At 40.6% G+C, this 14,279-nt stretch overlaps 1 protein-coding gene across 2 annotated transcripts in view; it reads right to left on the reverse strand.

The window, feature by feature from the left end:
- The window catches only part of FAM120B (family with sequence similarity 120B), a 434,786-nt gene that overhangs the window by 397,731 nt on the left and 22,776 nt on the right, over positions 1-14,279 (reverse strand). For both annotated transcript variants that reach the window (XM_053710825.1, XM_053710826.1), the window contains one exon: positions 4,920-5,100. In XM_053710825.1, coding sequence (XP_053566800.1) covers positions 4,920-5,100 — 181 coding nt within the window. The remainder of the gene's footprint in view (positions 1-4,919; positions 5,101-14,279) is intronic.

Here is a 14,279-nt window from a genome sequence, read left to right on the forward strand (position 1 = left end):
ATGAATACTGTGCTGTGCTACTGTTAAACTAAACATTTAACTATTGCACCCCTAATATATGTTAGTTCAAACATGTTTTCAAGTTTTTAAACACACTGGCAAGTGAAAAGAAAGCTCAAACTGTCTTGTTTCACTTTAAGGCGGTTTTCACTTTACAGCGGGCCTCCGGTCCCTAACCCGCTGTATGAGCGGGGTATACCTGTATATGTTTATTAACATGCCTCAAAAACCAAAATGAAATGTAATGATAATTTAACCATAAGAGTTCCATCTTTTGGCACCTGCAAAACATGAGAATCCTGTTGTAATGTTCCAGACTAAAATGCAGGTTTAAATAAGCCTAGGGTTAAAGAAATATGAAACCAAAATTTTCTCTTTCACGATTCAGATAGAGCATGCCATTTTAAGCAACTATCTAATTTACTCCTATTATCAATTTTTCTTCGTGCTCTTTGCATCTTTATTTGAAAAGTAGGAATCTAAGCTTAGGAGCCGGCCCATTTTTGGTTCAGCACCTGCATAGTGCTTGCTGATTGGTGGCTAAATGTAGCAAGCAAGCGCAGCCCAGGATGCTGAACCAAGAATGCGCCGGCTCCTAAGCTTAGATTCCTTATTTTTCAAATGAAGATACTAAGAGAAAGAAGAAAAATTGCAGTGTTGCTTGTAACTTTTTTAATCTCCGTAATATTTAAAGAGAAAATGTTTACTATAATGTAGTGAACAATTTTCAAATGGAACTACATAAAATATAGAGCTACTGAACCATAAATGCTGTGAAGTAGCTGAAGAGACTCAGTGCTAGGGCACCTTATGGGAAGAAATGAAGGAGGAGCGTAACCAATTTTTTCCTACTGCACGTGTGAATCTCAGTAAACATGCATACTGCATCCATATGGATAGGGTTATCAATAGTTAGCAGAGGTATTATTGCTTTGGAAGAAATCAGTGAAAAGGAAAAAAAACAAAAAACATAAAAACATACGCAGTTTTCAAAAAAATGCAACAACATTAACCCCTTAACTGCTGAGCTATTTCCAACCATGTGCTCAGCGGTTTTGGAGTTTTTAGCTGCTGCTCACATTTAATCCCCACTGTAGGCTATTTTTAAGTGATAAACACACACATATTGTTGTTGGGTTTTTTTAGCAGACGCAACAGATTCAAACTATACTGTTATGTTATGTGTGTGCATGTATATATATTGTTCCTGGTAGAAATGGAATTGCAGAACACTGTTATACTCCACACAGCCATTGGCTGCACACTCTAGTGACCTATATATAACTGTTCCTAGTTGGCCACAGCAGAGACTGTAACCTAAGTTACAAAATGGCAGCTCCCATTATTTTATAGACAGTAAAACTTTTCACTTAGATAATCAATATTTAAATAGTTAACAAAATTTTGAAAATACATCTACATTTTATTGTCAGACTAATCTTTTCTTTGAATGCATCATTCTCTCTAGCAGTTATTTAGTGTTTAATGCCCCTTTAAAGATAGGATAAAAAAAAGCATTTATTTTTTTTACTCAAACTACAATTTCTTAGTCATCCAGAAGGACAGTTCCAGCACAGTATATATATATTGGGTGTGATTTCTAATCTCTTAATTTTTAGTTTGGGTTTAGAGCACAGAAACATTTAATCTGGTAGAAAATCTGAATTCCTTGTTATTCTTGTAAACTCATTTAGAAAAACTTAGTTACTGCAATTTTTTTGTATGCAAAGTTCTTACAGTAGCTTGGTTACAATGGTTATAATAATAAGTACCTAATTAGCAGTTAACAAAAACAGTTTATTTTGTATGCTGCTATATTTGTTTTTGAGCTTTACCAAGCAGAGACAAATTTGTAAAGCTAATAGCTGTAAGTGGGTTCATTTTCTATCTCATGAAAAAGTTCAGACTAAAAGTGATCCCTGGCTTTCTTTATAATTCAGTATAGACATACTTGTGTCCTAAGCATTTTTATCCCCTGAAAATTACAGTATTAGCCTCCAATTTTAGCTGTTATTACAACCTGACGATAAACCCTTTTCATACAGCAAAATCTCTTATTTAAAGTGATGGTAAATCCTAGTGTTTGTGAAACGCTAGGATTTACCATTGGAACAAATAAAGGGGACTTTCAGTCATGAAGTATAAAATACTTCATGTTGAAAGTTCCTTTATTTGTCTGAAGCGTTCGCTGCACTGAGCGCCTCAGGCAGCCCACGGCAGAACGCTATTTTGCTGAGAGGTGACGTTTCCACCTCTTAGCCAACAGCCGTGCGGGCCAGCTGGAGCCAAGCCGGATAGATTGTGGGTGTTACTGGGTGGTGTGTGGGTGTGTCAGGGAAGTTTGTGGGTGTTCCATGGGTGAGGCTAAGATAAATTATGTAAAGAGAAACACAGAGCTCATCATAAGGGGATGTCCCTCCCAAATAGGGACAGTTGGGAGGTGAATCACTTGTGTACTTCCTACTAATAGTTATTGGCTGATATGTATTTCCTGTTAATGATCATAGGCTGATGGGTACTTTCTACTATTGGTCACTGGCATATCTGCCAATTAGGATTAGAAGAAAAAAATGGGGGGGGGGGACCAACTACATTTTCTGCAGCAAATATATGTAATAGGAGAGTTTAAATGGTTTAATGCATGAACACATGTTTTAGTGTTCCTTTACCCCTTTTTCACACCCCTGTGCTAAGATGATTTTAATATTTTGTTTGCTGCTTAAAAGTAAACACTATTTAACTCATATTTCAGTGAGTGACCCACACAAATTATATACTGTTTTTTTCAGCAGCTCCAGCAGCTTCCGAGTCTGAAATTATTATATTTGTATTTCATTGGATGTGAGCAGGCTGCAACAATGTTAAAAAAAATGTATATTTTTGTTAATATTTTAGTAAATAACAACCGTGAAAACCTTACTAAATTGTAATCAAGGGTATCCAAGTTTGAAACCCATACAGGCTTTTGGGGGTTGTAATAAAAAAAACTAGAGGGGTCACAGTGATCACCTAGCTATTCAGACAAAACGTATTTTTTTTGTACACTATAAAATAAAAATAGACTTTGAGGGTCTATAAACATATCAGATGTTTTTATTATGTGTCCATAAAGTTCCACTCCGCAGTAAAACGCGCTGTTTTTTTTTGTTGTTGTTTTTTTAAAGACCACTATCAATTGAAAGAACAGCTAAAGTCGAGGGGTTTAAATAACCTTTCCACATCAAGCTCCCTTGGGGCTACAACAGCACTGCTCCTTTGTGACTAGAGCACACGGTTGTGGCAATGTCACAGGCACTTGGGAGTGCTGCCCAGTAAAACAAGCTGATAAAAAATAGCTTTGGATCGGGGATCCCACTTCATGAAGACCAACTTACAGACATCCCAACCTGCAAAAACTCATTGAGGGAGGTAGCTTCTCCCGCTACTGCGCCGCCACCCCCCCCCCCCCATCTCCCAGTTATATATTGGACACCTTGAAACCCTAAATAAGATAGAGACTTATCATTAAAGTAGCTTCCCACTAAAGTCACATTAAAAAATAAGTAGCTTTATTGCACAACCACATACAACAAACCTATTCTCCAGTTATCGTACGCTTAATAAATGGTTAAATATTTTAAAATATGAAGTTTAATTACGTGCAGTAAATAAGGTAGTAGTTGTGTTTTATTTTATTAAAATCAGTGGGGGGGGGGTTGGTTACTGATGCTTTAAGGGTTCTATAACGTCCCAGCAACTAAAGGCATTCCTTAAAGAAACACTTTTTTGGATTTGGGCCACATTGGATCATGGTACTTGCAGTTTCAGGGAGATTGCATTCCATTTGCTGGCATCAGGCAGCTGTTATTACAATCAGGGAGACTCCCTGAACTTCAGGGAGGGTTGGGATGCCTGAACTTACCTAAATACAGATAGCCCTCAGTTTAAGCCGGGGTTAGGTTCCAGAAGGAATGGTTGTAAATCGAAACCGTTGTAACTTGAAACCCAGTTTATAATGTAAGTCAATGGGAAGTGATGGTGATAGGTTCCAGGCCCCTCTCAAAATTGTTATAAGTTACACTTAATATATTATTTTAAAAGCTTTCAAATGCAGACTTTAAATGCTAAACAGCATTATAAACCTAATAAAATAATCACACAACACAGAATATATAATTAAACTAAGTTAAATAAACAAACAAATTTGCTAAAAAGCATTATAAACCTAATAAAAATAATAATATAACACAGACTTCACTTGCATTTTTCTGCAAACAGTTCTTTCTATGCATTCCAATCTATAACTGAGTTATAGACAGGAAGATCTTGTTCCTTTGAAATCTGCTCAATAGCTCAGGTCTGGTTAAACTGATTAATTTCAGCTTGCTTAGCTTTGCTGCAACACAAGCGGACAGCTCCACCTACTGGCTATTTTAATAAATGCACTGCTTCTCAATGCTTTTCAATAGCAGTCACATGACTGGAAAAAAAGGTTGTTATTCTGAAATGGTGTAAATTGAACCGTTGTAAAACGAGGGCCACCTGTATACAGGAATGGTGTAAAATATACCTGTACAAGTACATTTAAATATTTCTCTTAACCTTTGGCCATATTATCTCGACTGGATGTGGGTAAAATGGGAAATAACTCCTTGATCTTGCAATATGCTGATCTTCCCTTAGAGGTCTAGTGGTGTATCACAATCTGCTTTTAGGCACCCATGATATACAATTAGATTTAAAATAATAAAAAATGTAGACAGTGATACATTTCTGGTATCCATGGCTCCCTGGCATCAATCTCTTATGCAGTGTTGCAGTGTTAAAGTATATTTAGTGTTACACTGATGTAGCATTATTCATTTTTAGATAAATGATATATTATTTGGCAATAGATTCTTTGCATACACAAATGCTTATGATGCCGAATCTCATCTTACCAGTTCCAGTGCCAAGCAAGATTGCATAAATATGCTGTCGGGCTAACTTGTATATCAAAGCTTGTCCAGGGATCTTAGTGTCACTGTCATCTTCCAAAGTGTTACTGCATTCTGTTTCCCCGTGACACAGCACATTACATATCATGCTGTTGTTTCCTTTATAGTGTTCATCCATTGCAATCTAAATCAATCAAAACAATTATTTTAAATATCCATTACATTCATTGGCTTAGGGCACTGGTTTTCAAACCAGTCCTCGGACCTCCCTAACAGGCCACATTTTGAGGATATCTGAACTAGAGCACATGTGAAATAATAATCAGCTGATTAGCAAACCTGGTTATTTTACCTGCTCTCATCCAAGGTAATCCGGAAAACCTGGCCTGTTGGGGAGACCTGAGGACTGATTTGAAAACCAGTGGCTTAGGGTAACAATCTTGTTAAAACAAAATAATCAAATAGGGGGTGCACGACCACCAATACAATAAATTTGTAAGTCACAAATGTAAAATCTCAAAGCACTCATAAATGTACATCCTAGAGAGAATGATATTAGTGCATAAAAAAGTAATTGTCTCTTTAAAAAATGCCAGGTTGCTCCATTTCAAGTCACACAGGCACCAATGGTGAATTCTGGAAATCAAACATAAAGAAGGGGCACCACATAGTTGTTTTGTTACAAGACAGATATAATATAGAAGTGATAAGGAACTCACAAACATTTAGCACTGTTAAAAAAAACAAACATTGCAGGATAAGCTGGTTGACACACTCAGCGGTCAGCTCGCTGGGCCTATGGCACCTCCGCTGCTAGTTAGAGGGACTACTGTTATCCTTCCATCATCAGACCGTCTCAATATGGTTCTGGCATAATATTTAACCCTTTTGTGACAGGGCTAAAGTGCCTACATCGGGACAACTATTCCGATGCAGACAAATTGAAACCACACGATCGCGAGATTTCAATTATTGGATCGCATCTGGGGGGCATCCCTACAACCCTATGAACGCCCTCCAGACCACGATCAAATCCTGGAAGCACAGAAGGCTTCAGGACAGCCGTCAGCTATGACGTTCTATTCCGTCATAATGGCTTTAAAGCCCAGTGTAATTATGACGGAATAGAACGGCATAACGGCATTAAAAGGTTAATTATGCAGAAAAATAAAAAAAACAACATTCCAATACAATTCCACTAGTTATTTGCCTGCTTTTCCTGTAATTTAAAAAGGTACAGTCTAGTCAAAAATAAACTTTCATGGGCATGCAATATTAAACAACTTTCCAATGTACTTTTATCATCAATTTTGCTTTATTTTCTTGGTATTCTTAGTTGAAAGCTAACCTAACCTAGGAGGCTCATATGCTAATTTATTAGCCCTTAAAGGCCGCCTCTTATCTGAATGCATTTTGAGATTTTTTTTTCACAACAAGAGGGCGTTAGTTCATGTGTGACGTATAGATAACATTGTGCTCATGCCCGGGAAGTTAGCACTGATTGGCTAAAATGCAAAAATAAGGGGGCAGTCTGTGGAGGCTTAGATACAAGGTAATCACAGAGGTACAAAAAAAAAAAAACAGAATTTATGTTTACCTGATAAATTACTTTCTCCAACGGTGTGTCCGGTCCACGGCGTCATCCTTACTTGTGGGATATTCTCTTCCCCAACAGGAAATGGCAAAGAGCCCAGCAAAGCTGGTCACATGATCCCTCCTAGGCTCCGCCTACCCCAGTCATTCGACCGACGTTAAGGAGGAATATTTGCATAGGAGAAACCATATGGTACCGTGGTGACTGTAGTTAAAGAAAATAAAATATCAGACCTGATTAAAAAAACCAGGGCGGGCCGTGGACCGGACACACCGTTGGAGAAAGTAATTTATCAGGTAAACATAAATTCTGTTTTCTCCAACATAGGTGTGTCCGGTCCACGGCGTCATCCTTACTTGTGGGAACCAATACCAAAGCTTTAGGACACGGATGAAGGGAGGGAGCAAATCAGGTCACCTAAATGGAAGGCACCACGGCTTGCAAAACCTTTCTCCCAAAAATAGCCTCAGAAGAAGCAAAAGTATCAAACTTGTAAAATTTGGTAAAAGTGTGCAGTGAAGACCAAGTCGCTGCCCTACATATCTGATCAACAGAAGCCTCGTTCTTGAAGGCCCATGTGGAAGCCACAGCCCTAGTGGAATGAGCTGTGATTCTTTCGGGAGGCTGCCGTCCGGCAGTCTCGTAAGCCAATCTGATGATGCTTTTAATCCACAAAGAGAGAGAGGTAGAAGTTGCTTTTTGACCTCTCCTTTTACCGGAATAAACAACAAACAAGGAAGATGTTTGTCTAAAATCCTTTGTAGCATCTAAATAGAATTTTAGAGCGCGAACAACATCCAAATTGTGCAACAAACGTTCCTTCTTTGAAACTGGTTTCGGACACAGAGAAGGTACGATAATCTCCTGGTTAATGTTTTTGTTAGAAACAACTTTTGGAAGAAAACCAGGTTTAGTACGTAAAACCACCTTATCTGCATGGAACACCAGATAAGGAGGAGAACACTGCAGAGCAGATAATTCTGAAACTCTTCTAGCAGAAGAAATTGCAACTAAAAATAAAACTTTCCAAGATAATAACTTAATATCAACGGAATGTAAGGGTTCAAACGGAACCCCCTGAAGAACTGAAAGAACTAAATTGAGACTCCAAGGAGGAGTCAAAGGTTTGTAAACAGGCTTAATTCTAACCAGAGCCTGAACAAAAGCTTGAACATCTGGCACAGCTGCCAGCTTTTTGTGAAGTAACACAGACAAGGCAGAAATCTGTCCCTTCAGGGAACTTGCAGATAATCCTTTTTCCAATCCTTCTTGAAGGAAGGATAAAATCTTAGGAATCTTAACCTTGTCCCAAGGGAATCCTTTAGATTCACACCAACAGATATATTTTTTCCAAATTTTGTGGTAAATCTTTCTAGTTACAGGCTTTCTGGCCTGAACAAGAGTATCGATAACAGAATCTGAGAACCCTCGCTTCGATAAGATCAAGCGTTCAATCTCCAAGCAGTCAGCTGGAGTGAAACCAGATTCGGATGTTCGAACGGACCCTGAACAAGCAGGTCTCGTCTCAAAGGTAGCTTCCAAGGTGGAGCCGATGACATATTCACCAGATCTGCATACCAAGTCCTGCGTGGCCACGCAGGAGCTATCAAGATCACCGACGCCCTCTCCTGATTGATCCTGGCTACCAGCCTGGGGATGAGAGGAAACGGCGGGAACACATAAGCTAGTTTGAAGGTCCAAGGTGCTACTAGTGCATCCACTAGAGCCGCCTTGGGATCCCTGGATCTGGACCCGTAGCAAGGAACCTTGAAGTTCTGACGAGAGGCCATCAGATCCATGTCTGGAATGCCCCACAGCTGAGTGACTTGGGCAAAGATTTCCGGATGGAGTTCCCACTCCCCCGGATGTAATGTCTGACGACTCAGAAAATCCGCTTCCCAATTTTCCACTCCTGGGATGTGGATAACAGACAGGTGGCAGGAGTGAGACTCCGCCCATAGAATGATTTTGGTCACTTCTTCCATCGCTAGGGAACTCCTTGTTCCCCCCTGATGGTTGATGTACGCAACAGTTGTCATGTTGTCTGATTGAAACCGTATGAACTTGGCCCTCGCTAGCTGAGGCCAAGCCTTGAGAGCATTGAATATCGCTCTCAGTTCCAGAATATTTATCGGTAGAAGAGATTCTTCCCGAGACCAAAGACCCTGAGCTTTCAGGGATCCCCAGACCGCGCCCCAGCCCATCAGACTGGCGTCGGTCGTGACAATGACCCACTCTGGTCTGCGGAATGTCATCCCTTGTGACAGGTTGTCCAGGGACAGCCACCAACGGAGTGAGTCTCTGGTCCTCTGATTTACTTGTATCTTCGGAGACAAGTCTGTATAGTCCCCATTCCACTGACTGAGCATGCACAGTTGAAATGGTCTTAGATGAATGCGCGCAAAAGGAACTATGTCCATTGCCGCTACCATCAACCCGATCACTTCCATGCACTGAGCTATGGAAGGAAGAGGAACGGAATGAAGTATCCGACAAGAGTCTAGAAGTTTTGTTTTTCTGGCCTCTGTCAGAAAAATCCTCATTTCTAAGGAGTCTATTATTGTTCCCAAGAAGGGAACCCTTGTTGACGGAGATAGAGAACTCTTTTCCACGTTCACTTTCCATCCGTGAGATCTGAGAAAGGCCAGGACAATGTCCGTGTGAGCCTTTGCTTGAGGAAGGGACGACGCTTGAATCAGAATGTCGTCCAAGTAAGGTACTACAGAAATGCCCCTTGGTCTTAGCACAGCTAGAAGGGACCCTAGTACCTTTGTGAAAATCCTTGGAGCAGTGGCTAATCCGAAAGGAAGCGCCACGAACTGGTAATGCTTGTCCAGGAATGCGAACCTTAGGAACCGATGATGTTCCTTGTGGATAGGAATATGTAGATACGCATCCTTTAAATCCACCGTGGTCATGAATTGACCTTCCTGGATGGAAGGAAGAATAGTTCGAATGGTTTCCATCTTGAACGATGGAACCTTGAGAAACTTGTTTAAGATCTTGAGATCTAAGATTGGTCTGAATGTTCCCTCTTTTTTGGGAACTATGAACAGATTGGAGTAGAACCCCATCCCTTGTTCTCTTAATGGAACAGGATGAATCACTCCCATTTTTAACAGGTCTTCTACACAATGTAAGAATGCCTGTCTTTTTATGTGGTCTGAAGACAACTGAGACCTGTGGAACCTCCCCCTTGGGGGAAGTCCCTTGAATTCCAGAAGATAACCTTGGGAGACTATTTCTAGCGCCCAAGGATCCAGAACATCTCTTGCCCAAGCCTGAGCGAAGAGAGAGAGTCTGCCCCCCACCAGATCCGGTCCCGGATCGGGGGCCAACATTTCATGCTGTCTTGGTAGCAGTGGCAGGTTTCTTGGCCTGCTTTCCCTTGTTCCAGCCTTGCATTGGTCTCCAAGCTGGCTTGGCTTGAGAAGTATTACCCTCTTGCTTAGAGGACGTAGCACTTTGGGCTGGTCCGTTTCTACGAAAGGGACGAAAATTAGGTTTATTTTTTGCCTTGAAAGGCCGATCCTGAGGAAGGGCGTGGCCCTTACCCCCAGTGATATCAGAGATAATCTCTTTCAAGTCAGGGCCAAACAGCGTTTTCCCCTTGAAAGGAATGTTAAGTAGCTTGTTCTTGGAAGACGCATCAGCCGACCAAGATTTCAACCAAAGCGCTCTGCGCGCCACAATAGCAAACCCAGAATTCTTAGCCGCTAACCTAGCCAATTGCAAAGTGGCGTCTAGGGTGAAAGAATTAGCCAATTTGAGAGCATTGATTCTGTCCATAATCTCCTCATAAGGAGGAGAATCACTATCAACCGCCTTTATCAGCTCATCGAACCAGAAACATGCGGCTGTAGCGACAGGGACAATGCATGAAATTGGTTGTAGAAGGTAACCCTGCTGAACAAACATCTTTTTAAGCAAACCTTCTAATTTTTTATCCATAGGATCTTTGAAAGCACAACTATCCTCTATGGGTATAGTGGTGCGTTTGTTTAAAGTGGAAACCGCTCCCTCGACCTTGGGGACTGTCTGCCATAAGTCCTTTCTGGGGTCGACCATAGGAAACAATTTTTTAAATATGGGGGGGAGGGACGAAAGGAATACCGGGCCTTTCCCATTCTTTATTAACAATGTCCGCCACCCGCTTGGGTATAGGAAAAGCTTCTGGGAGCCCCGGCACCTCTAGGAACTTGTCCATTTTACATAGTTTCTCTGGGATGACCAACTTGTCACAATCATCCAGAGTGGATAATACCTCCTTAAGCAGAATGCGGAGATGTTCCAACTTAAATTTAAATGTAATCACATCAGGTTCAGCTTGTTGAGAAATGTTCCCTGAATCAGTAATTTCTCCCTCAGACAAAACCTCCCTGGCCCCATCAGACTGGGTTAGGGGCCCTTCAGAAATATTATTATCAGCGTCGTCATGCTCTTCAGTATCTAAAACAGAGCAGTCGCGCTTACGCTGATAAGTGTTCATTTTGGCTAAAATGTTTTTGACAGAATTATCCATTACAGCCGTTAATTGTTGCATAGTAAGGAGTATTGGCGCGCTAGATGTACTAGGGGCCTCCTGAGTGGGCAAGACTCGTGTAGACGAAGGAGGGAATGATGCAGTACCATGCTTACTCCCCTCACTTGAGGAATCATCTTGGGCATCATTGTCATTGTCACATAAATCACATTTATTTAAATGAATAGGAATTCTGGCTTCCCCACATTCAGAACACAGTCTATCTGGTAGTTCAGACATGTTAAACAGGCATAAACTTGATAACAAAGTACAAAAAACGTTTTAAAATAAAACCGTTACTGTCACTTTAAATTTTAAACTGAACACACTTTATTACTGCAATTGCGAAAAAACATGAAGGAATTGTTCAAAATTCACCAAATTTTCACCACAGTGTCTTAAAGCCTTAAAAGTATTGCACACCAAATTTGGAAGCTTTAACCCTTAAAATAACGGAACCGGAGCCGTTTTGAACTTTAACCCCTTTACAGTCCCTGGTATCTGCTTTGCTGAGACCCAACCAAGCCCAAAGGGGAATACGATACCAAATGACGCCTTCAGAAAGTCTTTTCTAAGTATCAGAGCTCCTCTCACATGCGACTGCATGCCATGCCTCTCAAAAACAAGTGCGCAACACCGGCGCGAAAATGAGGCTCTGCCTATGCTTTGGGAAAGCCCCTAAAGAATAAGGTGTCTAAAACAGTGCCTGCCGATATTATTATATCAAAATACCCAGATAAAATGATTCCTCAAGGCTAAATATGTATTTAATAATGAATCGATTTAGCCCAGAAAAAGTCTACAGTCTTAATAAGCCCTTGTGAAGCCCTTATTTACGATCGTAATAAACATGGCTTACCGGATCCCATAGGGAAAATGACAGCTTCCAGCATTACATCGTCTTGTTAGAATGTGTCATACCTCAAGCAGCAAGAGACTGCTCACTGTTCCCCCAACTGAAGTTAATTGCTCTCAACAGTCCTGTGTGGAACAGCCATGGATTTTAGTGACGGTTGCTAAAATCATTTTCCTCATACAAACAGAAATCTTCATCACTTTTCTGTTTCTGAGTAAATAGTACATACCAGCACTATTTCAAAATAACAAACTCTTGATTGAATAATAAAAACTACAGTTAAACACTAAAAAACTCTAAGCCATCTCCGTGGAGATGTTGCCTGTACAACGGCAAAGAGAATGACTGGGGTAGGCGGAGCCTAGGAGGGATCATGTGACCAGCTTTGCTGGGCTCTTTGCCATTTCCTGTTGGGGAAGAGAATATCCCACAAGTAAGGATGACGCCGTGGACCGGACACACCTATGTTGGAGAAAAGTATATTAATATAACCGTGTTGGTAATGCAAAACTGGGGAATGGGTAATAAATTGATTATCTATCTTTTTAAACAATAAAAATTCAGGTGTAGACTGTCCCTTTAACACTAAAAAGTGTAAGTGTTTCTATTCCCTCAAGTGAGGCTGGAGTGCATTCTGCACAGTTATTGGCTGATCTATACAGGAGATCATTTATTCCTTTCCCTAATTGGCCACATCAAAGAAAGTAAGATTAAAAAATAAATAGCAAAAAATATATAAATGTATGGTGGTGCACAATTTGCTCAAAATTCCATGGCTTTTAAACTGTGCTAGCTGTCCCAATTAATATGAAATACAACTAAAAAAGGAAGGATGGAACATATATCTAAGTCAATCAAAGCGGGACACAGGCTGCACAAAGTTAATCAAAAGCTTTTATTACCATAAGGCTCTAACAGTTTAGACAGGCCGTCTACCCTCCACCCTATTCCTAAAAATGTGCAACTAAAACCCTATTGATTACAAAAAACGTTAGAACAAGCCGGCCGGCTAGCAAGTCAAATTGCAACAATTACAATATGTATCAGCTATGATGTATGAGACCGCAAAAATATGAACATTTTCTCATATCGAAACTTCCATATAGTCCATATTATTTTTCACAGGGGCCCCTAAATATGCAGTTGTACTTATTGTTAAGGAAAGTTCAAAAGTCCAGGCACATTAGTGTCAAAAACACGCTCTGGTCTGTATGGTTCCTTCAGATATCTGTGCAATGTAGCAACATCATTACTGCTGTATTATATCATTCCGTGCATATGACTGGCTCCATAAACAACTCAAATTACTTAGATAGACAACGCACAATGTACCATGGCAAGACAGACCAGGCTGTCAACCGCAAGACTTTCAAGCCTTATAAAGAAATAACTTCAGCTGTACCTGCTTCCCAGTCGGATCAATCTGAAAAGTTATCTGTTTGTTTCTGGCCTCTTCGCTTGCTTACCGCCATGTACGCTTCAGCGTTGCTACTTGGATTCAAATTTCGCTGGCTGGTTCTCAGCTGTTCACCTCCTGTGCATGCTCACTCATGACGCGTTTCTCCCCTCCCACTTAGGGCTGAGTATCGGGGCCTCATCAGATGTATTGGTTGAGGGGTGTGTGTCAGACTTTATACTACCATTGGCTCAAAAGTCCACCCCTACCTAGAACAGCATTTGTTTGCATAACAGCTGATTTTTAACCTTTTAAAGCCGTTATGCCGTTCCATTCCGTCATAATTAGACTGGGCTTTAAAGCCGTTATGACGGAATGGAACGTCATAACTAACGGCTGTCCTGAAGCCTTCTGTGCTTCAGGGATTTAATCGCGGTCTGGAGGGCGTTCCTAGGATTGTAGGGACGCCCCCCAGATGCGATCCAATAATTGAAATCTCGCGATCGTATGCACGATCGCGTAGTTTCAATTTGTCTACATCGGAACAGTTGTTCCGATGTAGGCACTTTAACCCTGTCACGAAAGGGTTAACCAAATGTTTTTCAACACGGCATCAAGTTGCACAATGTAGGTACTGATCATTACTATATTTTCTATTTACAATTTTCACTATTTACAACTATCACATCATGGCTTTTATATGTACCGAATTATCTTGCAGCTTCATATTTGAAAATCGGATTTATCAACACTCCATGTTGTTCAAACTTAACCCATCTGTAACCACAATCAAGCGAAGAGGCCAGAAACAAACAGAGAACTTTTCAGATTGATCCGACTGGGAAGCAGGTACAGCTGAAGTTATTTCTTTATAAGGCTTGAAAGTCTTGCGGTTGACAGCCTGGTCTGTCTTGCCATGGTACATTGTGCGTTGTCTATCTAAGTAATTTGAGTTGTTTATGGAGCCAGTCATATGCACGGAATGATATAATACA

The sequence above is a fragment of the Bombina bombina genome, chromosome 4 (genome assembly GCF_027579735.1).
Source record: "Bombina bombina isolate aBomBom1 chromosome 4, aBomBom1.pri, whole genome shotgun sequence".
NCBI lineage: Eukaryota > Metazoa > Chordata > Amphibia > Anura > Bombinatoridae > Bombina > Bombina bombina.